Source organism: Curcuma longa, chromosome 12 (genome assembly GCF_044706935.1).
Source record: "Curcuma longa cultivar G26 ecotype Majalengka, Jawa Barat chromosome 12, ITB_CL_G26_1.1, whole genome shotgun sequence".
NCBI classification, from domain to species: domain Eukaryota; kingdom Viridiplantae; phylum Streptophyta; class Magnoliopsida; order Zingiberales; family Zingiberaceae; genus Curcuma; species Curcuma longa.
The window spans coordinates 6,066,998-6,093,077 of NC_133872.1; the positions used below are offsets into that span (position 1 = coordinate 6,066,998).

The 26,080-nt window shown below is 35.4% G+C and overlaps 2 protein-coding genes and 1 pseudogene across 2 annotated transcripts; 1 reads left to right on the forward strand and 2 right to left on the reverse strand.

Annotated features, from left to right (window-relative positions):
* The first annotated feature begins 16,060 nt into the window (after positions 1 to 16,060).
* On the forward strand, positions 16,061 to 16,886 carry LOC141843232 (small ribosomal subunit protein eS27y-like). Its single transcript, XM_074731278.1, has 4 exons — positions 16,061 to 16,152; positions 16,245 to 16,346; positions 16,444 to 16,472; positions 16,576 to 16,886. Exons 1-4 carry the CDS (start codon positions 16,150 to 16,152, stop codon positions 16,700 to 16,702), a joined length of 261 nt encoding a protein of 86 aa, XP_074587379.1. The 5' UTR covers positions 16,061 to 16,149; the 3' UTR covers positions 16,703 to 16,886.
* Positions 16,887 to 19,330: 2,444 nt separating this feature from the next.
* Positions 19,331 to 20,608, reverse strand: LOC141842809 (exonuclease V, chloroplastic-like; annotated as a pseudogene).
* A 2,579-nt stretch (positions 20,609 to 23,187) lies between these two features.
* Positions 23,188 to 25,474, reverse strand: LOC141843687 (pseudouridine-5'-phosphate glycosidase-like). The gene is made up of 6 exons (XM_074731739.1): positions 25,412 to 25,474; positions 25,207 to 25,327; positions 24,381 to 24,466; positions 24,041 to 24,124; positions 23,567 to 23,619; positions 23,188 to 23,478 (listed from the first exon to the last, which is right to left on the reverse strand). The coding sequence occupies exons 2-5, from the start codon at positions 25,293 to 25,295 to the stop codon at positions 23,597 to 23,599; spliced, it is 282 nt and encodes a 93-aa protein (XP_074587840.1). The 5' UTR covers positions 25,296 to 25,327; positions 25,412 to 25,474; the 3' UTR covers positions 23,188 to 23,478; positions 23,567 to 23,596.
* Positions 25,475 to 26,080: the final 606 nt, after the last annotated feature.

The following is a 26,080-nucleotide window of genomic DNA, read 5'->3' on the forward strand; positions in this document are numbered from 1 at the left end:
AATTTGAGATTGCAATTGAAGATTCAAAAATAACTTGTTTCTTTTTTTTATACCATGTATCTAAATCTTACAACTCGACTAATCCTGAGTTAGACGATTTGACCCCACATTTCGCCTGTCAAGTAAATCTAGGAAATGCACCAGCTCCTAACATGACACCCATGCACATCATAAATTCAATCGTTGCAAGTGCTCTTGTTGGGGATTGAACCCTTGTTGTCTGGGAGAAATACCCCGTCACTTTCCAGCACGCCACACTCTAGGGGGCAAAATAACTTGTTTATTAGATTGTACATTAAGTCCATAGCTTGTTGTTTTATTTTATCCTTATGTTCCCAACTATGGCATTGTTAACTTGCCAAGTACTTTATTAATACTAGGCATTGTTCTGCTAGGTTCTATATCTTGAAAATTTTCAATTTAGGTTATATTTAGTTTTAACCTAGGGCTAATGTAGTGGAGCTATGGTGGGAGTTTTCGTGCTGATGATTAATATTATTTTGTTAAAAAAAGCATATTGTAGTTAGTGTTCCCCATGTAGCATCTCATTGAAGTTTATCCATGGAAAAAAGATCATGTTGAAAAAATCTAAGATTTAAGAACAACATTTAAACCTCATGATTTAAGAAGAATTTGAATTTGAGATTAAACATCAAAATTCATGATTCAAGAATATATTCAAATTTGAAATTGAAGATTCAAGGACAAGATTGAGGATGCGAGAACAAAGAATCAACAATAAAACCATTCAAATTTGAGATTGAAGATTGATATTTATGATTCTAGAACAAGATTTAAATTTGAGGTTAAAGATTTAAATTCATATTTTGAAAAGAAGATTCAATAATTAACGACACAAGATATAAATTGATTTAGAAAACAAAAAATGAGGTTTCCAAAACACGACTCTAGATTCATTCAATTGGGAGATTCGAGATCCAACAACAACATTTAAATTTGAAATGATAGATCAAACTTTAAGATTTAAGAATCAATATGATTCAAATTTGAAATTCAAGATCACAATTAAAGATTCAAAAACATGACTCATGATCTAAAGTGCCTGATTCAAGATTCATAAACAAGAACCAAATTCTAATTAGGATTCAAGAATAGAATTCAACGTTGAAGATCATGACTTAAGATTGAACAACAACATTTATTCAAGTATGAGATTAAAGATTGAAGAATTTTAGATTCAAAGCAATGAGCAAGGTTTATATTCTAGGTTAAAGATCAAAATTTAACATCCAAAGATTTAAGTTTGACATTGAAAATTGAAATTCAAGATTGGAGACTTAGTTGTAAGATATGAATACATGATTATAGATCCAAACTCAAGAGATTTAGAAACAAGTTTTAAGATTCAATATATGGAATTAAATTCGTGTAAGTCGATCAAAATTAAAGATACAAGAATGAGATTTTTAGATTGGATAACAAGATATATATTTGATATTGAAGATTGAAACCCAAGATTAAGTACAAGCAACAACAAATATTCAAATTCGAATTAAAGATTGAAATTCAAGAAGTATTAAATTTTAAAAAATAAAAAATTTATAAATATATTCAAAAATTAATTTAAGGTCTGCAAATAATTTTATAATTATCTTTGAACTTTTCAAATAATTTTTAAGTTTAAATCTAGTTTTGAATTTTAAAAAATATTTATTTTTAAAAAATTTAATAGGTATTATTTTATGAGAAAATATTCAAATATGAACTCAACACCTCAAAATATAACATAATTAATAATTAAATATTAATGAAATTAATATTTATTTACATTTAAAAATTAAAAAAAATAGTGTATCTGCATAGCATGATATGGTACTAAAATCATAACATTCAGTTAGATGAACCTACACAGTAAATCATAATTAGTTCAAATTAATTAGTGGTAATTAGTCCAAATTAATTAGTTATTTCTCGATATCAATAAATACTTATTTACCCAATGCTTACCCTTAAATGGTTATCATACGAACAACAACCTCGTTGAAGGACTTTGAAGGGTAGAGGAGCCGATTGTCGTTTTCCCTCTTGTTCTCTCTCAAGAGGGAATAGGAAATAGGGTTGTTGGGGAAAGTGCTGGACTTTTTCTTGCTGAAAGAGGACAATAACTAAGTTGTTATTGTTAGGGATTGAAATCTCGAGTCGTTTTGTTTGAAATTGACAAAATTTTTCGTTCCGCCAACGGACTGGCACCGACATAGTATTCTGGCCGGGATGAGGCGTCGACCAAGTCTTGCAACGCCTCCAGATGTGTTGCGCAGGTCCAACGATGCCATCGGAGGCGTCAGGCGTCGGCCGAGTTTGGCGACGCCTCCAGAGGTATTGCGCGGGTCCAACGATGCCATCGGAGGTGTCGCCTGGACTCGGCGAAGCCATTAAAGGCATTGCCTGAGTTTGGTGACGCCTTTGGAGGCGTTGTGCCGGCTGGGCGTGCTCCGGTCGTGCAACCCACACGTGCCCTATTGCGGTCGCGCACATAATTTTTTAAAACTTAAATTTTAAATAGTAATTTTAATAATCAACTCCTAGCTATAATTGAGATAATTTAAATAGGCTTAATTAAAATCTCTTAAAATTATCCTATTATTTTTTAAAAAATATTTTAATTTTTTATTTTTAAATATTTAAATTAAAATTTTTATTTATAATTAATATATTTTATATTTTAAAAATACCGAAACTATACTGGCACGATACGAGACAGTATCGAAATTGTATCATTTCGGTCCGGGACTGAAATTTCGGCACGGCTCAATTTTTTAAACCTTGGTTATTGTTGCTATGACGGGAAGAGGAAGCTTGTTGTTTGCTGGAAAACTGGGAAATAAAATGTTGGAATATTGACCTTGTTGCCTAGAAAATGGTTGGCTGGGAGATGGCTGGAAAAAGACAACACTTAAATGGAGAAAATGCTGTTGTTGTGACTTGTTGTTGGTGGTTGAGCTGACTCTTGCTCTTGCTGGTATTGACAGCTGAGAAAGGAGGAGTTACTGCTGGTCTTGGTGGCTTGGGGAAGAAGGAGGTTCAGCCATAAATTAGCCAAATTAAACCTAAATGCTGGTTCAAACCCACGAAATCCTAATCTCAATTTGGAAACCACGTTTGGAAAGGAAATTTTGATAATTGATACTTGCATGCCATATGTACCACTGTAACTTGCTAATTTTTCATTTTCCTCATAGATTTTGATTATTGTTGTTCATTTACTTGATGTTGGAGTGTTTACTAAATTATTCTAGTTTTTCCCTCACATTTTGGGACTATTGGAAGAAAATGGACCTTATCAGATCTGAGAAATGTATTTCACTGGCAGTAACAATTTTTTTCATTCATCAATTATAGCCAGCAGGGTGGAATCTTAAGCAAATGGTTGGTCATGTCTGCTATGCTCATGTTGCAGTTTTTTCATGTTATGGCAGTAACAGTTATTTGACATCGTAATGTTGTGGTGCATTTGTTAAAGTGATATTTTATGAAGGTTTGTGGTGCATCTGACAATCAAGAGCTTCCACCAAACTATGTAAAGCTTGCAAAAGATGTATATACACCAGACTTTATTGCTGCTTCTGACTGCATGCTTGGTAATATTAAGGTTCAAGAGTTACTGAAGATCTAGCAGAATGCAATAAACTTTGTTTCATTCTCAATTGGTTGATTTTTGTAGGAAAAATTGGATATGGTGCTATCAGTGAATCTTTGGCATACAAAGTGCCATTTATTTTTGTACATAGGGATTATTTCAATGAAGAGCCATTCTTGTGCAATATGCTTGAAGTCCAGCTAGTAATTCCTCAGTTGGTTTATAAAATAATATATTTTATTTTATTTTTATGATATATTTAGTTCTTGTGCTAAATAGCATTACCAGGGTGGTGTAGAGATGATTAGAAGGTATTTACTTACTGGCCGATGGACTCCATATCTTGAGCATGCACTTGCTCTTAAGCCATGCTATGCGAGAGGCATTGATGGTGGTCAGATAGTTATGTTTATCTACTACGTAATATATACTATTACAGAATATCATTTAGTGCCTCGCAACAATAATTTTCCAACTGTCGTGTGGTCTAGAAATTTAAAGAATGTTTCTCATTCTCTGAATGAGAATATTTTCAAGAAGAGAAACACATAAGGGTATGAACTATAAATTGAATTCCCTTTGATATACAGGGGAAAAAGAATCTCAGTTTTATGTTTCTATGAGTAACCAATTAAGTTCTTCTGTCTTCTGCCATTAATTTCATGAAATGCACCTGTTATGATGAATTATTTTCCTTGAATATTTCAATTTTCTATTTCTTATTTTGATTTGGGACATTTATATTCTTTGTTTTCAGATCATAGCTGGCTTACTGCAGCATACTTCTAAAGGAAAATATTTTGTTTCTAATTAGGTATGTGCCCAAATCAATAACCTTTGTTCCATTATTTCTAAAAGCATTTGAAATTCTATCTCAACAACATAATAAATCTTGGTATGCATAATGTCTTTATCTTGTTTACTTTCCGCCCCCCCCCCCCCCCCCCCCCCCCCCCCAACAACTTCATTTTATTTTGAAGTTTGTGCTTGTCCTTTTGATAATTGTCAATTGACTATTATACATACTAGCAGCCTTTGTTTCATCTAAAGTCTTTCAGCTGATTGATTCCATTCTTTATAATGTTATTAGCAAATAGTTTTTAGTCAATGTGTCATGCGTTGTCCATGTGTCCTTTTAAGGCTTTCAATGACTCATGTAGTGAATGATCCATCTGCAGTTAATATTATTTTGTCTGTCTTTGCAATACTTCTAACACTGCTCTCATTTTTTTATGTTTTACGCTAGTAAATGTCTTTTTCTCAATGTACACCTGAATTTATTTGTTTGTTGCATATCCTACAAGCTCAACTAATAATCATAATGACTTTCTAGCTATTTAATTAATCTAAAGCAAGCTTAGGATATTGTTTGTTGCACCTCCTCACATCTAATAATTTGTTTGTCACTTCTATGGTGGAGATCATTTCATTCAAAATCACTTGTCATTTACTATCTCATGATATATAGATATATTGAAACCATTGTATTTCCTATATGGGCATGATCTAAAATTTTTTATCGTGCTGTGCGAAACAGACCAAATTTGTCTAGTTCTTAGTGATGCTAAGAATCTTTTATTTGTCTAGATATTAGACATATTATTTTGGTATGCTTTTTTGTGAATGAATGAGGCAAAGCTAGAACCATCTTGACCATGGCTTACATGGGGAAGCCACAAATATAACAAAAATTGCAATAATTTTTTTTTTATCTAGAGTGCATTTCTTCAAGATTTTGGAAATATAGTTATAAAATCAAAACCATACCAAAAAATTTCAATAGGAAAATTCCAAGTCATTGGTTCATCAGTCAAACAAATTTGTTGAATTGCATATCTAACTAGGAATTGAACCGACAAGTGAATTAGTTGAATTCACATTGATCAATTAGAACAATTATGTTCCTATTACAATAATCTTAAAATATATTTGTTAGAAAAATTATATTTATGCATAAACCAATAAAAATATATCTAATTGACTATAACCTAAATAATATAAAATATAAGTTGGATGCCACTGATTTATATCCAAGTAGTTAGGCATGTGATGAAATTACTAGCATAAAGGGATGTGTAAAAAACACATGTGGACCATAAAAGCATCTTTTGCCATTGAATAGAGTAAATATCTAGTCTAATCAGGTGAATAACTAGAATTTTATACATTTTTTATTTATGACGCCATATATTAAAATTGTGAAAACACATCTTTACCTTTCTATAATCGGCTAAATGAGTATTTTGAGATTTTCTAGAGAACTTGTCCAGTTTTTACTAAACTTGGTAGCCCCTCCCAGGGTTTAAAATCTCGTGCCGAACCGGTCGAAACGGGCGAAATTTTTCGTTCCGCCCGCCGACCGGCACCGGCACGGCCCGGCACCAGCCCATCCCAGCTGCCAGAGTCGCGCGACTCCGGCGACCGCGCCGGAGTGGTCGTGCGACCCCGGCGGCCTCGCCGGAGGGGTCGCGCGACACCTCCGGCGCGGCGGCGGGGTCGCGATCTCGCGATATCGCCCGCGCGTGCCGAGATCGGGGAAATTTTGGGACCGGCGACGCCGCCGGAGGCTCCGCCCGGGGCCGGCGACGCCGTCGGAGGCGCCACCCGGGGCCGGCGACGCCGCCGGAGGCGCCACCTGGGGCCGGCGATGCCGCCGGGGCCCCGCGAGGCCGCGACACGCCGCGCAGCCGCACCGCGTCGCGTTTTTCTCTTTTTTTTTTTTTTTAACTTAGGTATTAATTGGATTTTGATAATCAACTCCTAGCTATAGTTCAAAATTATAACGTGGGATAATTTAAATAGGCTTTATTAAATCCTATAAAATTATCAAAAAATTTATTTTTTATTTTTAAATATTTATATTAAAATTTTTATTTTAATTAATATATTTTATATTTTAAAAATACCGAAACTATACCGGCACGGTACGATACGGTACCGAAACTGTATCGTTCCGGTCTGGGACCGAAACTCCGGCACGGCTCGATATTTTAAACCTTGGCCCCTCCTCTCTTATTGTTAAAATTTTGGTGAATCATATGAGAGGTCAGGTATGATTTTTTGATCAACTGGCCGGTCTAATAAGGTTTTCATAACTATGCTTGGAACTTGGAATGCTAACTCTTAGTGGAGTTTATTTGGGGTTTTTGACTAGTTGTATTAATATGATAATTAAATTATATCTATAAAATGTTTTATCATTTTAGACCTTTGACATATTAATGATATTATAATTAAATTCAGTAAGTCCATAAAATGTTTTATCATTTTGAATATTTAATATATTAATAAATGCACTATGTTACTTGCCTTATAACACAACCTAATTCATAAATTTTTTAAATCTTGTAAATGATTGCCAGCTTAGTTTGTTATACTATTGCATTGCAATGGTTTAATTACTCCCTGCACCAATAGAAGTCTCATGGCATGTCACTTCTTATGAACTAGTTATCCTTAACCATCATCCATATGTTAACTCTTAACATCCCAATATTTCCAACCAGTTAGGATCGGTTGCTTGGTAAAACCAAGGAGTCTAATATATGCTAGCTTACAGAATCAATGATGTCTAGTCTCATCAATTCATCGACTAAGGAATATTTCAATATGTACATAATTACACATATAGAGATAACCACTAATTATGATCCAATCATAATTTTTCTCATGCTATGTATTGTATTGTGGACCTCATTAATTGAGTTTAAGATCAAATCAAATTCATAGAGAATGTATACTCAAATAGTAATTTTATTTATCCAATAAATAGTACATTATCTAAGGCGATTGCCTTAAGACTCTCAAATATAACATTATCTAAGTATCATGTACCCATAATTGCTTGAGTCATGGACTAAAAGGATAGCCTAAGTTCATTAGTAAGAAATTTAGAGTCTTAGCTAGGATGGGAGGGACCTTGGTTAACTTGACATTTTTTAGTACAATAAATATTTAAAAGAAAGAAAAAAAACTGATACAGAAATGAAACGAGGGGTTTTGAATGTTACTGAGACATTTCGGAAGATTTGGAGGCTTTGAGTGTTGATCAACGACTTAAGAGGAAGAGAGGAGAGGCAGTTTGAGATGAGATTGACCTTACCCGACCAGTATTTTTTTATAGCATAGGATCGGTCAACTGATAGGGGTTCGATAGACTGATCACTTAAATGATCAGTCAACCAATCAGTTTTTAACCAAGCTTTTTTGATTTCTAAGGGCATTAGGTCGACTGATCGGTGTTGATCAGTAGACCGATAGGTGAATGGTCACGGTCAACTGATCACCTTTTTTAGGGTATCGATGTGGGTTAGTCAACAAATTTGTATAGATTGATTACTCGATCATGTCACCTCAGTCAAACTGATAGTCAACCTCTTTTACCAGGTTCAATCGATCGATTATGAGTTATCGATCGACCCTAAAACATGATTTTTATTTTTTACGGGGTTTGAGATCATATCGGCCATTTTAGTTGGATAGGTCTGCTATGTCCTGAGAGACGTTGATGCGGGTGTTTTGTTGGGAATATTTTATTTATATACATTTTCCCTTTATTTATTTATTGTCACTCACACCCATCAAAATTAATTAATTATTTATTTACCAAACCTCTTTATTATCGTCTTAAGTAGTACAGAGAGGTCCGGGTCGTCTCTCTCGGACTCAATGATAGGATGTTTATTCTAGACTGTTGTAGGATTTTTTTATTGACTTTATTCATTCCTATTTACAACCGTCATTATTAACAATTATTTATACAATTAATGAAACAATGGTAAACCCACTAAACTACAACTTATTAAACATTATAAACACAATAATATACATACATACAACATGTCTATTTACATAACCTACAACATAAACTTACAACATACAATAACTTAACATACAATAGCATACAAACAATTTCAATACACAATAACATAATCACAACTGTAACATACAACCTATATCCTATATACAACAAATTCAATATGCAACATACTTCAATTTATCTAACCTACAACATGAATTCCAAGTCATACATCATGTACAAACAAATTAACATACAACATACAAATTTATACAATCATTATTTATACAACATATAACATATAACATACAACATGAAATTCATGTACACAACATATAACAATAGGTTACAATAGCATACAACATACAATGGTTTATTCATAAACATTAATCAAACAACATATCATACATCAACCACAAGAATAACCTACACAACCTCATACAACAACTACACAACCTGTTAGAATTAGTGTGGATTAAGTTTGAAGTTAGGGTTAGAATTAGAAATTAGGGTTAACAATTAGAGTTAATGTTAGAATTAGAGTTAGGGTTAGAATTAGAATTAAGGTTAGGATTAAATCAGTGTTAGGATTAGGGTTAAGATTAGAGCAAACAACAACAATCAATTAACATCAGAAATTAACCTAGAAATTAGGGTTAGGATTAAAACATATGTACAAGCATTCGGACTCATATTTACAACATATACACAATATACATAGTGAATGGGGGGGGGGGGGGGGGTTTGAAGTATCAACATAGAACTGAACAGGTAATAAACAAAATATAGAATTATCATGCTAGGGTTAGGGGAATCCTTCCCTTTCCTTCTCTATTCGGCTCCAAACAGTCCAACACCAGCAAAGACAATGACGTAGTGACGATGGATTCACCGAAGAAATCACTCACGGCAAACACGAACGGAGCAGCACAGCACGAAGCCTCTCCTATTCCAACCTCATACCTGCTGAAATCACAGACAGAATATCAGATTAAGAAACAGAAAAACACATCTTACCCTGCTGTTTCCGGTGACAATGAAGATGGACGGCGAAGACCGGCGCACTTGCTGAAGTCACAGACAAGAGACAGAGGGATTTCCGCTGAAGTCACAGACGAAATCCTCTTCGGCCCTACCGTATGGAATGCGGAAAACATTCACCATCCAAGATACTGCCGGAACTGGTCGGAGACGATCGAAGAAAAGACAAGGCAGGCAAGGCTCGGCCGGAACACAAGTGGAGGCGGAACAAGAGTGGAAAACACAGGCGAAACATAGGGAACAGACGGCGAAACACAGGGAATAGACGGTGAAACACAGTGAAACAGAGAGGTGGAACATAGTGGAGCGGTGGTGGAAACACAGATGACCGGTGGTGGAACACACAGGCGGAAACACAGTGACGGCGGCGGCAAAACACGGCTGAAACATGGTGACGGCGGCGGCAAAACACAGGCGGAAACACGGTGGTCAGAACTGAAGAGGATGGAGGCGAACGGCGGTGGAACACAGTGGTCGGAACACAGAGGAGAAGGCGGTGGAAACACGGCGGTCGGCGCAAGCCCTGGTCGGCGGCGACACAGAGGAGCTTCGGAAACCCTCGATCGCGCTCGGCTGAGGAAAATCGTAGAGGAGAAAATGGAACCCTAGCACCGCGCCTCCCTTCTATGCTGAGCCGTTCGAAACCTTTAACACGCGTGTGAACCCCTTTCTTGAACCGGCCAAATTGCAATTGAACCGGCTTAATTAAACCAAGTTAAATTGATTTGATTAATTGGATTTGGGCTGATTTAATCTGGATTTGGGCTGAACAGTTTGGATTGAGCTTGAACCCAGCTGAGATTAGGACCACATTAACTTGATGAACCATGTTGAGCTCGGGCTGAACCATACTTAGAGTTGACTGAATCAACTGAGATTTTTGGACTGAACCATTGATTAAAACTGGGCCAAATGAATAGAAATGGGTTGATCTGATCTTAACACCATCCAAGTAAACCTAATTAATACCAATTTGAGCCCAACTCGAATCGATTTCTGATTTTGAACCTGATTGAGTCAATTTGAATTTCAATTCAATCCCGACTCGAACTAGGATTTATTTCTTTCAAATTTAATTTTCTGTAAAAATAAAGTGCACAAATTAATATCCATAAATTTCTATAAATTAATATAAATTACAATTAAGCCCATAAATTTATCCAAATTAAAGAAATAGTCTAAAATCCCTACTTATGATATGAAATGTGGTCCAAACCAGTCCAATCTAGCCCTAATCTATCCGCAGAAAATGTCACTCATCAGACGTCTATTCGAAAAATTCAGACAACATCTCCCTTGTAATAATTCAACTTTTTCTGAATACACTTTTAACATAAAAGCCCACATGGCCACTCTACAATCCAACATATATATAGATAACTGCTCAAACTAGAAGATAAAGGGCCCATACGGCCACAAACTACATATCCAACACATATCAACTACGTAACAACGAAAATCTCCAAGCACATCGATAGTACTCACAACAAATCAAATGACAAACCCACAAGCAACTATAATCAAAACTGCGCAAGTAGAATTATAACAACAACTAAGTCCACAGATACGATCATAGATCCAAACACAATCCAAAACCACACGAAGTAAATCAACGGATACACCTCTTGCTGTGAGATGGGGGCAATCTGGCAGAACTCCAAGCTTCAAAGCATAACATCCTTATCTGCTACCTGGGGAGGAAGAAAGGAAACTTCAGGGTCTGGGTGATGAATATAAAATACTCAATGTGCACTAGACTGAAAGTACACAACTAATAAGTAACATGGATATCAAAAATATATACAGTCTCACCAAAATGATACTTAATGAACAAGATCAAAGATACTGCATATACCTCATCAACCTTATCATATAATAGGTAAAAGGTAAAACAACATGCATGTAATGTTATATAATACAACAAACATATATCATACAAGTGCAACATACACACACACAGATGCAGTAGAATAAACTACCAACAAATGTAGAAAAATAAACTACCAATAAATGCATGTACAACACATATGCAACACAAATCACAAGCAACATGCATGGTTACTGTCTGCACTAGTCATCCCATACATCCACATAATGAACTTGGGGCATGATAGGACAACTACACACACTCCAACAATAAACCACTACTAATCAAGTGGGGAGCAGACAGAATATCTCAGGAGAGTTATCTAGCTAGTCCTGGTTGCACCCAACATAGTGCAACAAATGCTCTCACTCATGTACCATTATCGCACAGTGGTCAAGTGAGTGCCAACAATAACAATAATCAACCACACCTACTACTATCATGTATATGTCATGATACTCAGCTCAATAAGGAATGATTTCATTAACCAAGACATACTCAACATCAATCATGACAAGTCATCAATCAAGTTAAGAGAAATAAAGTCTAGTTGGACCAAACAAAGGCAAAATAATGGACTTCGTCTTATGAAGACAAAATAAGCAAAACTGATTTGGTTCAAATCAGAGGTGGTTTGGTTATTGAACCAAACAATTCTATTTTAAACCAAATTGAACCAACTTAGTTTGGTTCATGATAAAAGATATTGTGGTAAAACAGAAGCAATGATGGGCTTAATCTTGTGAAGATGAAATGAACAAAATTAGTTGGGTCAAATCGGATGTCGTTTGATTATTGAACTAAGTGATTTAATTTTAAACCAAAATAAATCTGATTTGCTACAATGACTTGAAGTTGAACTCGATCTGTTTCAGCCCTTCTCTTATTCCCTCCGGTTCACGCCCGCGTGCCAATCCGATTCGTCACTCACCTCGCACGCTCGCATGACCCAAGATTTCTCCCTCGTGGCGCCTGATTCCGTCAAAACTGACGGACGCTGTAGCAATCCCGCGTCCGACAGCGTGAAAGTCATGGCGGTTAGGGCTTTAAAGGCAGTTGAGCATCAAGGGAGCCGGTGCAAGCCAACCCTAGCCGTGATGCTAGTCTCCTCTCTTCTCTGATCGTCGTTTGTCGAAGAAGCATGAATGTCGACTCCCTTCGGTTTCTCCTCGTGGCCAGAACCCTAAGTGAACCATCGCCTCCCTTCTCGCCGTTCACGAGCCCCTGCTTCGCCCAAGCACTATTGTTTTCTGACTGTGGGAGAGGAGGAGAAGACACTGTCCCTATTCGCCGACAACCCTTGCTTCTCCCGCCGACGACGACCCTTGCTTCTTCTCCCGAGCTCGGTGACCAATCTTCTTCCCGATTGGAAACCCTAGTGCTACAACTCTAATCGCGTGCGTGGAAAATCATGGTAATCACTTGCTATGGTTCCAAGAGAAGGGTTCTCCAAATCATGTTTTTTTTATCATGATTTTTGCCCGCTGCCTTCTTCCTCATTCTTGTGATGCATGCTTCTCCCATCGCCAATCACAAGAAGTGAAGAGGAGAACTCGATTAGTCATGTTTTCCTCCTCTTCTCGGTTGTCACCTTCTTTTGTTGATGACCGTGAGGAGAAGGGAATCTGGATCAAGGGTTTTTGGCACAACAGGGAATTTACATTTTCCCGAGAGTCGTTGCTAGAGATGCTACCGGGTTGAAGTTGGATTTGACGCTGGGAGCTTGTGAAGCTTCCGGAGATTGTTCCATCAATGTCGGAAAGGTTCCGATCATGTGTCCTTTATCAGCGGTCAATAGTTGACTACTAAAAACTACACTGGAAATACAATTATCGGTGATAGTTAAAAAATTCTAAAAATCAATCGTGATAAATGTTGTCGCGTGTTTTGATTTTTAGGGTTTTTCTCTCGTATCGATCGTTGTCGATCGTCAGTTAGTACCGAAGACGATGATACGACTCGTGACTTAGGAAGCTGTCCAGATGGGGCTTGGCGTGGATTACCAGTAGAGGCGAAACTTCAACAAGGGTCACCCAATTGATGTTATTCTCGCTGAGCATCATACGCCAGGTACGCACAGAATATTTATTATTCTAAAAAATTTTAAATTCCATTCATGCCATGTATATGTTGTATCTTGTATGTGTGTGTTGTAATAATTATATTTAATTATTATTTTTCTTCTACTACACACGTTTGTGAAACGTGTAAACAAGCGCAACACACCGAAACGATCCCAACAGCTAGATGATGACTTAACTAGGAATGATTATTGAAACTTGAATGCCAAGCCACTTTTGCATTGAGTACAGAGAACTTTCAACACATTGGGATAATTCATTTATCTTTACTTATTAGTGAAACTACATGATAGGATTAGACTGATTCATTAGGGATTATTTTGCATCACTCATATACATAGATTTAAATTGTAGGTTTTGCTTGAGGATAAACAAAAGTTGAAGACTAGGATATTTGATGTGTGTATTTCATATATAATTTTTTATGTTATTTTGCATGCATTTTATTTGATCATATAAGTATATTTTACATACTTACATCTCTTTGCGTCGATTTCGTTCTTTTATTTTAGAGAACTACTTTTTGTGATTTTTGATTGACAGAATAGCTTGGCGAATCTTACAAATTAGCTAGGGTAACCCCAAGCTGGGATCAATCAGGAATTTAAGAAGGATAGCTTGGCGAATGATGGCAATCAGCATGACCTTCAATATGGGTAGAAGTTGATGAAGATTTGAATGAAAGGAAGCTAGCATCCAAACTTCTAGAAGAGTAGGGAGTCCTCTTTCTCCCTCTAAACTCCTATGACGTAGCTTAACTCATCGGTGATGGAAGTGTGGTGTTGATGGATCTGGATGAAGGAATGGTCAGAGCTTTAGTGGCAACGTGCAATCAAAGTAGAGAATCCCCTAAACTTCACTGGATGTGGATGGACAAGGCAGGACCACAATGGATGGTAGTGGATTTGCTTTGGTGGCTAGCAGTGGAAGTCAGAAGAAGATGAAGTCGATCCGTTGTTCTGCCAGAGCGCTCCCTCTGTTGTTTACCGAGGAACCCGGATCCACTATAGCGTTCTCATTTAAATCCCAACCTTTGATCCATATTTGCATCAATGGCTGTCATCATTTTAGCTCTGATTCAATAGTGTGAGTTGATCTAGATCCGATCTAAGGACTCAAATCTAGATCAAGGGCCCTGATCTACTCTCCTATTAACTTGGAGAGTTCAAATATTCATGAATGGTTCCAATCGCTCATAATCTTGGATAAACGGTCTAGATTGCTCCAGATTTGATCTTCTCATTTAAACCTAGCTCGAGCATAATTTTGTTTTGATCTTCTCATTTAAACCTAGCTCGAGCATAATTTTGTTTTGATCTAACTCGAGTCCATGGCCTCTTGATTACCTATAAAATCACATTCAAATAATTAGTCATAATTCCACGAATATGAGATAATTTGCATCAAAATCTAATAATGACTTCAACTCCTAAAATATAATATAAATGCAGCTTTAAACACTTGAGAGGATTGAAATTACGAGTATATGAGTCAAAATAATATAATAAAATGACGTTATCAAACTTCATCTCTATGGAGTAGTATTTTAGATTTTAAATGAAGGAGTAGCCCGTTATATTATTGACATTCATTTTATGTATTTATTTATCTTTTTCTATCATAAGATGTGTTTATCCATGATCCGACTTTATCGTACATACATGATTATGACACTAATTGTGCATCTTCATATCTCATGGGACGCGGGAAAGGATCGAATGGTGGATTCAAATCTCCAACCTATAAAGACTGAGACGTGATGGGATGACTATGAAAGTATTCCAAAATCTCACAACGACACCATTGACTATACAGAGCCTAATGAGTTTATCTCGATTCGATGTCACGAATAGGGGATAGTACCTAGAGGACCATGAGACATTGTGACAAGAACTTTCCTGAGAAAGTAATTGCTCTAATAAGACTACTTTGAAAGTTTGAAAGTAGGCGTCGCGTTTAGGTAGATACGCTGATATAATTCTAAAAGTCTATATCGGTACCTTGAGATATATAACCTACATATGTATAAATATTAAGATAAGAAAGTTATTAGTATTTAAGGTGTCAACAATCATCATAGTGAAATTGAAGTCAATAATTACCTCCCAAAATCAAATTTTCTTATAATTTCTAGTGTTTTCTTGATTTATTTTCTTTCTTTCCTGACTCTTCATTTGCGATTGTCTAGATAATTTACTTTGCGATTATTATTGGTATTCAATTTTACAATCCCTATAAAATCGATATCTTTTATTATTCAATGATAATTATGCACTTACAATTTTCGTCCTTAAGTGATCAAATTGATGGATGCATGCTCCATAGTCGTTTTCTTAGTCCACTTGTGATTTTCACCCACTCATGAGTTTCTCGGCTCTTTTATTCCTCGTGGGATCTATTAGATGTTTCGTTAGTCGTATGTGTTAGAGAAATACATCCTCCTTTTTAATTATGATCTGTTAATAATATGACATAAGTATGTATTTGTTAGGGTTACATTGTGTGCAAGTTAATTTGAGAGAGTGCCTCTCCGGCCCATTGGACTCAATTTAAGCCGCCCATACAATCACTTGCGTCCAGTGGACGGCCTAGATGACAATTTGTAGATCCAACGGCCAATGGCTTCCAAGTCTTCGATAAATAGAAAGAAACCTCGCTAGGTTTTTTCAACCTGTCACGCTGCTGCCGCCGGATACCGGATCAACTCTGTATCTCAGCGGCCGCCATTGCGAATCTCTCGAGAGCTTTTTAGGATTCCGTCAAGATGGTAAATTGTGCCTCGAGTTGCTTCTTCGATCCATGTTATTTTCATGGTTTCTTCGATCGCTTATCGTCTTTGGTTTTTGCTTTTTGGATCAGCCTCTTCCGAACGATATTGATCTCCTGAATCCTCCAGCCGAGCTCGAGAAGAGGAGGCACAAGCTCAAGCGGCTCGTCCAGTCCCCCAACTCTTTCTTCATGGTAATCCCTCTCCCGGTCTGAATGCAATTTCCAACCTTTATCCTCTCTTCTTCTCCCTGACTAATCATCCGATGCATCTTCTTTACACCCACCCTAGGATGTCAAGTGTCAAGGCTGCTTCAACATGTAAGACCTCGTCTCACCGGCGAACTGGATTCAAGTTTCGATCTTTGCTGATCCTTTTTAATTTTCTGTTCCGTAATCCATGTTCTCGATGTTCTATCTGCAGAACCACTGTGTTTAGCCACTCGCAGACTGTCGTAGTGTGCGGCAACTGCCAGACGGTGCTCTGCCAGCCAACCGGCGGCCGCGCCAGGCTCACCGAAGGATGTTCCTTCAGACGCAAGGGTGATTGAGCACTGGTTTTGTCCTTTATCAGTTCATTGTCTTCTGCTATATTCCTTGATCCGGTGATAGCTCAGATCTTAATGTTCTCAGTGGTCTTTAGGCGTACGATGGTTTTTGGTGTTGAAACTTATTCTATTGCATATTTTGTTGACTTTTAGATTATGGGTAATTTTGATGAAATTTTTGTCTTAATTATCATTGATAAGTTCTTTTTGTGACTATCACATCAATCTTTTCTTGCCAAGATATAAAATTGTTGGGTTAGATTTTGTGATTATATTTACATATACATTATGGTTGCATCCTTATTTGAAGCATTTGGTTATTGAACTAGTATGCATATGATGGTGCTCAGCTGTGATAATGAATTATAATTGTATATACAAGATTTGCTCAATAATAGTAGGATATTATTAGGATTCTAAGAATATAGAAAATGTAGGAGAGATAAATTTTCTATATTGTTGAGGAACAATTAGGAGGAAACTTGAGCTCAGCAACATGTATTTGTTTATTTGTTAGTTGGGATGTTGTTTCGATACTAGGCTCTTATCAACATAGTTGTATCGTGTCTTTAAAAAATCTCTTCACATATGAGATCGTTTTGGCGGTGGGGTCGGTCATTATAAAAAGTTTATCCAATACAGTTTTCGTTGTGATCAGTTGCAGTTTCTCGATTTATCTCTTCACATGTGATTGTGAGGCCGATCGTGTGAGACCGCTAGGATAGTGAATTTAACCCTTTTTATAGAAGAGAGAAGGTAAGATAAATTCTTTTATTGATGAATAAACAGTATATAAATTAGATTTATATATAACTGAAATAATAATAAAAATTATCACTAATTCATTAATTTTTTAATCATGAAATATGTAATAACTTATTAATTATTTAATGCACTAATATATTAACTTCTTAATTATAAAATATGCATAATCTGTCTACTTCTTACCTATGAATATGCACTATCTTACTAAAAAAAGGGATAATCTACTTGCAAATTATTAAATTTTATAATCAATTTCTCTCAAATTAAAGTTTTTGACATAATAACCAAACTTTAAAACTCTATATGAAAACAATGGATTTCACTTTGTTGAATAAGAGTCAACAAGTAGCTTGTTTTTAAATGCATAAAATTTGAGAGGCTTGGTTAAATTTTGGTTTTACTTTGTAACATTGGATTTCTAAAAGCTTTGTTGTTGAACTATAGCCACACTAAATTTGAGTAGGTTCTCCATGAAATCTTCATAGAATTCTTTAAGGATTATTTAGCCAACTTGACAAATACAAGATGTTGCAACAGTAATTAATTTCAATGGATGATAATGTGCCATTATGTTCTTTGATGATCAAGAAATATTTTGTCTCCAATATGAAAACGTACTCAGATTTATTTTTTTGATTAACTTAATCTCCTGTGTAATTATTATTTGTTAAGTCAAGCAGATTACATAGTTTATATATTCCTTTGCTACCAAGTGGGTCTTTGCACTATCGATTGAATTAGATAATATATTGCTCAAACATAATATATTGCGTGTCACTATATTGTTCAAATAGTAAAATTCTAAATCATTGTCAATCTTGATTAACGGTTGATTACATCAATAATAGTCTGCTATTTAACAGGAGCTTAGGATTTCATATAGGTTCATGAGGGTGGAAGCCTAATAAAGGAGTGGTTACTAATAATATTTATTTGACTAGATGTGATTTAGTTGATTGAACCATTTTAGTAAACTTATGAATCAACTGAACCAATTCAATTGACCTATTAGTCGACTGAATGCAAGCTCGGTGAACAAAAAGGTTCTTTGGAGTTATATTTAGGTGGATAAGATTTTCGATCAACTAGAGACTTGAGTAGTTGATTGCATTGAATTTCTAGTTTGATTGTCAATACCAATGTAGCTGGTGGTGACTGAAGAATAACATTTTCTTGAGCAGTTAACTAGAGGTACACAAAATGTGTCTTTTAGGATGTGTTTGGTTGAGGATCATATGTGATTATCTTGGTTATGTGATTATCAAGTAATTACATAACTAAGATTATAGGGAATAAAATGTAATTTAATGTTGTTTAGTTTAATCCTAAATAATAAGATAAAATTTTATTTGTTTAAAGATTTTAATACATTATTTACTTTGACAGTTACTATATTATCCCTAGTTTAATTATAATTATTTTTTATAATTAAATTAATTTGATATTTAATTATTTTTAAAATTAAATTATTAATTATAATATTAATAATATAATATATATTATATCCCGTGCACTTCGAATACACATGGATGTTGTAATACTTAACGATAGTCTATCAAGGACAGTTTGCTATTTAAGATGCATCGAGTTTTCTCTATCCTGGATTTTGGATCATAAGATGTGTAATAAATTTTGTCTTATACGTAGTTGGAATCATCGTTGATAGACAATCTTAGCAACTTTAGCGAACACGCAAAGAATCATATACCGACAAACATTGCAAAATATTAACATCAGCGCAAAGGAAATAGTATTGTAAATTGAAAGATTCATGTTGATGAAAACATCTTGAATATTGTATCAAAGTACATTTTAATTAGGTAGATCATAGAGAAAAATTATAGAAATTTACTTTCATAGATACTTTTAAGATCTGCATCCTATTGTTGCATAAAGGCAAAAGAAATTTCTCTTTTGTGCTGCGGAAGGCACTGTTGCTTTGCAACGTGTCTTTGTATCCACTAACACAGGTAAACCAGCACCTCCATCTCTTGAGATCCTAATTTCATCAATTACTTCCACCATTTATACACCTTCAATAACTCCAACTATGATATAACACAATTTGTGAGTCAAATGTATACAATTTATTCTTTCAGGATAAAGGGTTACCTGATCACCATTATAGCAATAACTCCTCCTATCTCATTCACCTAAAAGATAATAAACAACTTAGAAATTAGGACTCTAATAGTTAAAAGTTTTGAAATTTTCAACTACAAAAAACATTGTCAGTGCTTCTTAGATTCCTTAGATTCATCGAAAATTAGGGTTCTAACAGTTATATGCCTTCATCTAATTTACTTCTTTACATGATGTATAACATAACATACAAGTATAATTTAGTGTTCTAGATTTGAAATTCCAATTCCTATTCCAACAAACTAGAAAATTGATAAATATTCATGAGAATTCATTATCCTTCAAAAAAAGAGATTCGGCATTCCTTTTCGCTTAAAGAGAATCAGTTTCGCACAATTTACAAAAGATGAATGTTGGGATTTATGAAAAATTTGCATGTTTGTCTCTTTAAGCGACTCACCTCCTTTTCTAGTTGGTTATGACGATCAGAATCAGCTTTCATAGCTTCAATTCTCCTTGGCTTTCCCCGACAAAGCGAAAACTGCAATTGCTTTTCACACCATTCTTGATATTAATGACGCTAAAGGATTAGTAAAATGACATCTCAAAAGAGCAAAGACAAATGAAACATCCCATCGAATGGAATAGATGGATCGATGCACATAGGTGGAAACAATTTCATAAACCTTTAATCCAAAGTAGCTTAACAACATCGACAATTGAAATGGAAAGAAACAACATTTTGGGCAGCTAATTGACGACGATCAATCTTACAAAACCTATCATGGAAGTGATGCCAGTAACGGAAAGTCCCCCTTTGGATCGAAATTGATCAAGAAGGGAGGATCTAGGAGGGACGGCATCCTCAATGTCCATCGACATGGAGAAGGAACGAGGCTCGGGGGAGGTCGGTGGAAGGGAGGAGCAAGGGAGGATAGAGGGAAGGGAAGAGAATAGGGCGAATCGGGAGGAAGAAGGGCAAGCGGAAGATCCGAGGCGGGGGCGAATGGAGGCCATGGCAGCTTTGATGAACGCCATCTCTTCCTTGCTCACGATCTCCATCGGGATGTGCACGCCTCCGACGCTTCCACCGGGTTGCGATCGTTCGCTAGGTGGATGAAGGCTTCGAATCGTCGTCGCACGATCGTTCGCTAGGTTTCGCTCGCGCGATCGGGGACGGGAGTCGGGTTTCGCTCGCGGAGGGTTTCGCCGTAGATTGAAGGGTAATTTTGTAAAGAAAATCTCTTAACTCTGGAATCAAGAAAAACTTTAGTTTTTCGATTTCGAGTTGGATGCCCTCTTTTGCTGACGTATGCTGATGTGTCGGGCATAAAACATTACTTGAGAATCGTCGATTATCTAAATCAAACAAAGTTTTCGTTGATAACTTTGGATGGATAACCAAGGTAATTACGTATAAAAGGATTTGGGAAGTTTTGGACTAGAAGTTTGCATGAAAACAATTTTAAACTCTCTGAAGGCTTACAATCCAAGTTGAAGGTTTCAATGCGCAATTTCTTTGTATCTCCTCTGATTGAACTTTTCATTTAGTCATTTATTTGAGAGAGGAGTGATCGCTGTAATCTAGGATTGTAAGAAATTTGTTACATTATTTTTATTTTTGCAAAGGAGCGTACATAGTGCTGTATTTGTAGGTGATTCATTGGAAGAGTCAATAGATTATGGATTATGAGCTAGATCTTTGAACCATATAATATTTGATAGGGACTCAATTTGCATATTTGTGTGAATTTACATTTAGAATATCATATATTCACCTTCTCTGTCTAGACTCATAAGTGTGTCAGATTCATAGTTCGATGATCATCTCGATCGACGCCTTCTCTTTTCCATCCTCCATCCGTCGTCGAAGACTGCTTCTGCGAGAAAATAGTAATGTGTAAGTTTGCGCATCTCCCTTCGTAAGTCGTCCACAAGTCGTCAATGTCACCCTCCTCCCACACGCTTGTCGTCATCGATGCCATGCTTTTTATATCGGAAAATTTAAATCGTACATAAAATTGTTTGTAATATAGAATCATATCGATTCCACTGAGTCTACAATCCCAACGATCCTATTCCAATTCTGTTATAAAAAACGACCTCAACTTCCAGATCGTAGGATCATGTGTATACCCTTTTGCAAGCCGTCCGTGTCGCCCTCCCACATGCCCACCATCGTCGACCCCATGCTTCTACTGTCAGAAATTTTAAGTCGTATGTAAATCATTTGTAACATAGAATCGTACTAATTCCATTGATTCTGTACAATCCCAATGATCATGTTCTGATTCTATTATAAAAAACAAACTCAACTTTCAGATAGTACAATCCTACAATCTGAATTGTGATTTTACAAATCATGGTCAGATCCATCACACTGATCATGATCATTTTTATTAGAGAAGAGGACTTTAGATTAAAAAAAAATTGATTTGATATCATCCTTTATTTTGTAACAAAGCCTGAGAGACGAGGACTCTAGATTTAAAAAAAAATATTTTGATTTGATATCATCCTATATTTTGTAACAAAGCCTGAGCTTTTATTTGAGAAAATTAACTTCTTAGAGCAATGTTGCTACCACAGCATGAGGGAGATTTCAATGTACGGAAAGGAAGATGGAAGTTTATTTCTAAATAGAATTCCATATAGCCCTCACAATGAAAGAGGGGTATGGAAGTCTAAGAGATGAGATGGAGAGTTGATTAAAATGGAGAGATAGACTAAAAAACTAAAGGATGAATACTTTTGACTCGAAGTGTCAAAGATTTGTAAAAAAGCTTATAAAATTGCATAATATAATTTTGACACGAAGATTGTCAATTGTCAAGACAGACCTCCAGTAAAACAAATATAAGATGAGACAATATTTGTAGTTGATATATGCTTTTGACTTGAAGATAGTCAGAAGACCTCTAAGAACTCTTAGTAAGATTATTAAGAACAAAGTACATGTTTAAAAAATATATATTAGAAGAGACGATATTTGTAGTTGATAGTTGCTTTTATTTTTACAAAAGAATATTAATAACTACACTTGTGTGTTTAGAAGTTCAAGATTTAGATATAGATAGTAATTTAAAAGGACAGATAAATATTTCAATCTATTTTAAAGATACTTGATAGTAAAATAGAGGATGTTTTGACATTAGTAAAAGCTTAAATTCTTTTTTAAAACTTCTTAAACACTGGAGAAAATGTTAAATCACTTTAACATTTTAGCCAAAATGGGTGGTTTAAGATTGAAAAATACCATGATGAATATTTTTATTTTTCTAATTTAAAATCTAAATATTCATTTTAACACTGGGAAATTCAAAGTATACCTTTATGCATGTGTTTAATTCAAATTTTTAACTCAAAATTGAAACACCCTAACCATCCGATTTTGTATAACTAAACTGGTTTCCAGTTAGTTAATCGTTAATTAAATTTTTACAATTTACACTATCTGATTGCAAAAACATTCAATTAAATTTAGTAAGAAAATAAAGGACAGCTAAAATTAGCCCTTTTGACTCTATTATCAGTATGGTCCCTAATTTTCGTAAATCTACCTCTGAAAGATTGCAAATCAATACAATAAAAGTATACAAGTTATCAAAAATCGCTTCTGTTGACCATTGCAAATTGTAATGAATTATTAAAATTTTGGCCTAATTAATATTAAAGATTTCATGCTACATTGATTCTTTAAAAAACAAAACCCAGTAATAACAGGTAAACATAACTTGGAAAGGGAGAAATGAAGATGGCAGGTTGGCAAAGGTATTATTGGGTTACACAACAGCTCAAGCTCTTCAAATATATTAGTTTGTGATAAATGTCACGTTGTTAAAGCACACCTTACCACATTATTCCTCGAAGTTGCACAGATGACTGATCCAGATTTGCAATAAAAGTTGTTCCATTTTAATTAAGAGCCTCAGCTGAGAAAGAGAGGATGTTTTCAGAATCACAAGGATAGTTGATGGATTGCAAAAAATGCCGTTAGAAATAACAAAAATGGATTTTCACCACATTTGACTGTGATAGCACTACTGGAACTTATAGTGCTGACCGTGGTTGACCTGCAAAGAAGAAACCTTTATCAAAAATAATTCAGCAAAGAAGAGACTGGCCAGTAATATACATGTATGATTCGTCGGTTGCAAAGATAATGATGCTTTCATTAAAAGCAGGGGAAAACATGCATCATGTTTTTGGTGAATGAGGTTTAAATTTCATTCGTTTGTCAACCTCCAACCGGATGGAGTGTTAATATATTCATTGGGATGGCATTGATACCGTCACTTATGTATGAACATCTTGTGCTTAAGCTAATGTCTATTTCTATATGAAGGCTTATGCAATCACTTGCATTGATGACAATATTAGTACAAAGTACATAAAATGTTCAGGAATAAAGAAGAGATTCAATACACTTTACAGTGAGTTACCCAAAAGAGAAAGAAAATATTATGATTGTGTATAGTGAAAATCGGAACTCACCATTTTTTAGACTTCTTCGAAGACCAGCAAGAGCAACAGCAATTCTTGCACCTATCAATGCATTATTCTTTACAAGTGCAATATCTGAAATTTTGTTAAGGAAAAACACCAGGAGAAGATAGCTATAATTTTTATTTTCCTTTTTAACTTGGGTGGATGAATAGCAAGGGGGAAAGAAAGGAACACGTTTCATCCACCTAAAGTAAACAAGCCATTAGCCACTTACTGTAGCGATGGATGAAGTTGTATTCATTTTTGTGATTTAAAGTGTCATAAAAGAATGGAAGATGACAATGATTAAGTTATGACAAGAAAAAAAATAATTTATAGCAAAGGATGCTGGCAAGTAGTGATGCACCCCCAGTTAACTCATTGACTCTAGAAAGCAAAAAAGGCGTGGCAGCATTTCCTGCCACATTCTTTACCCTGCGGTAGCAAAAGTAGAAAATATATTACAAAATCCAACAACATGACATGTATACTTCAGTTAATATTCCACCAGCTCCCAAGATAGATCTAGTAAAACTATGCAGTAGATTACCAGGAGCTTGATTGATAATTCACAAAGGAAAAATAGCTAAGTATACAATTGTTAGTAAGCAAGTAAAAATGAAAGAGTGGCAAATAATGGGCAAGTATGTATGATGTAATATAAATGCATATCTTTTTCAACCCTGGTTTCTTCATCTTCCACATATATGCTTTTATGACACACTAAAAACATATGATAAAACATTGAAAAAGAATGGAGAAGCAAGATTAGGAGTAGCTTATGCACAACCTCTCAGCATCATTGGATGAAATCAATAAACGTGTCTGCCTCATGTTCTTTTTCACATGAATCCCACAATGAAATCATCCTCTGGATTTTCTTTTTCTTTTAAAAAAATCATTGGAGTGTAATTGTTATATTCTCAACCAAAAATAATGATTTGTTTGGAAAAGTTCATCTTGAATGGATATAAAAATGACTTCAATGTCTGGAAAATTTTATATGGGGAGGGAGCACCAGAGCAATGGCACAACCCTATTTAGAGGGAAACAGTTGACAGTTAAACACATCCAATTGGTAAATATCTATCACAAGTATGAACAGAAGAAAATGAACTGAAAATAACTTTAAAACTTTGGGAAAATTAAGTGTTCATTAGAGATACCAGCCTTACTTGGCTTCTTCTAATGCTTTTTTAATTGCAGATTCGATGACATTTCTTGTAGCAACATGTTCTTCTGGGACAGGGACAGCAATTAGCATTCCACTTCCAAGTCCTAATTTAATGTTTGCATCTGAGTTCCTCGAAAGAAGAATAATGAGAACTACACTACAAATTGAAGTCCAAGGAAAAAAGGAAAAAAACTAATTTGACTTACATATGAGCCTAGCACACTGTTCTGGAGTATCAAGACGACAAGGTACCTGGATTAAGCATATAAATATTGAAGGTACAAAAAAATGGTGCATCTGTAATTTGCTTATTTGCAGCTAGAACTTTGGAATGGTAAAAATACTTATCGATGACAGTGAACATGAAATGGCTTCAAATGCACAGCTATAATTCTGATATTCCGTGTGTTAATAAGGTGGAGATATTGCCCATATAATGCGATAAATGACAATACCAGATGACAAACATGACCGGTATGTACCAAGTGTATCATAAAACAAGATGTTGAAACTGATGCAATTTGCTGAAGCAGTATTGAAAGACCTTGCTTTCATCTAGTTTCCTGGTTGCTTTAACTTCGACTATAATAAATCAATGCTGTAGAACACATTTATGCATAATGTTTAAGCTATTTAGGTTATCTTCCATGCCACCTAAGACTAGTCCAACTAAAATTGAAAAATAGCAGAAACTTATTGGCAAAATCCCCACAAATAGAAAATCAAAACACAAGTAGCCTTGAACGCAAATGTAAAATATACAACCAATGCAGGTAATGTCACACCATATAGCAAACATATATCATACAAATGCAACAACCACACACATAGATGCATTAAATAAACAATCAACAAATGCAGTAAGATAAACTACT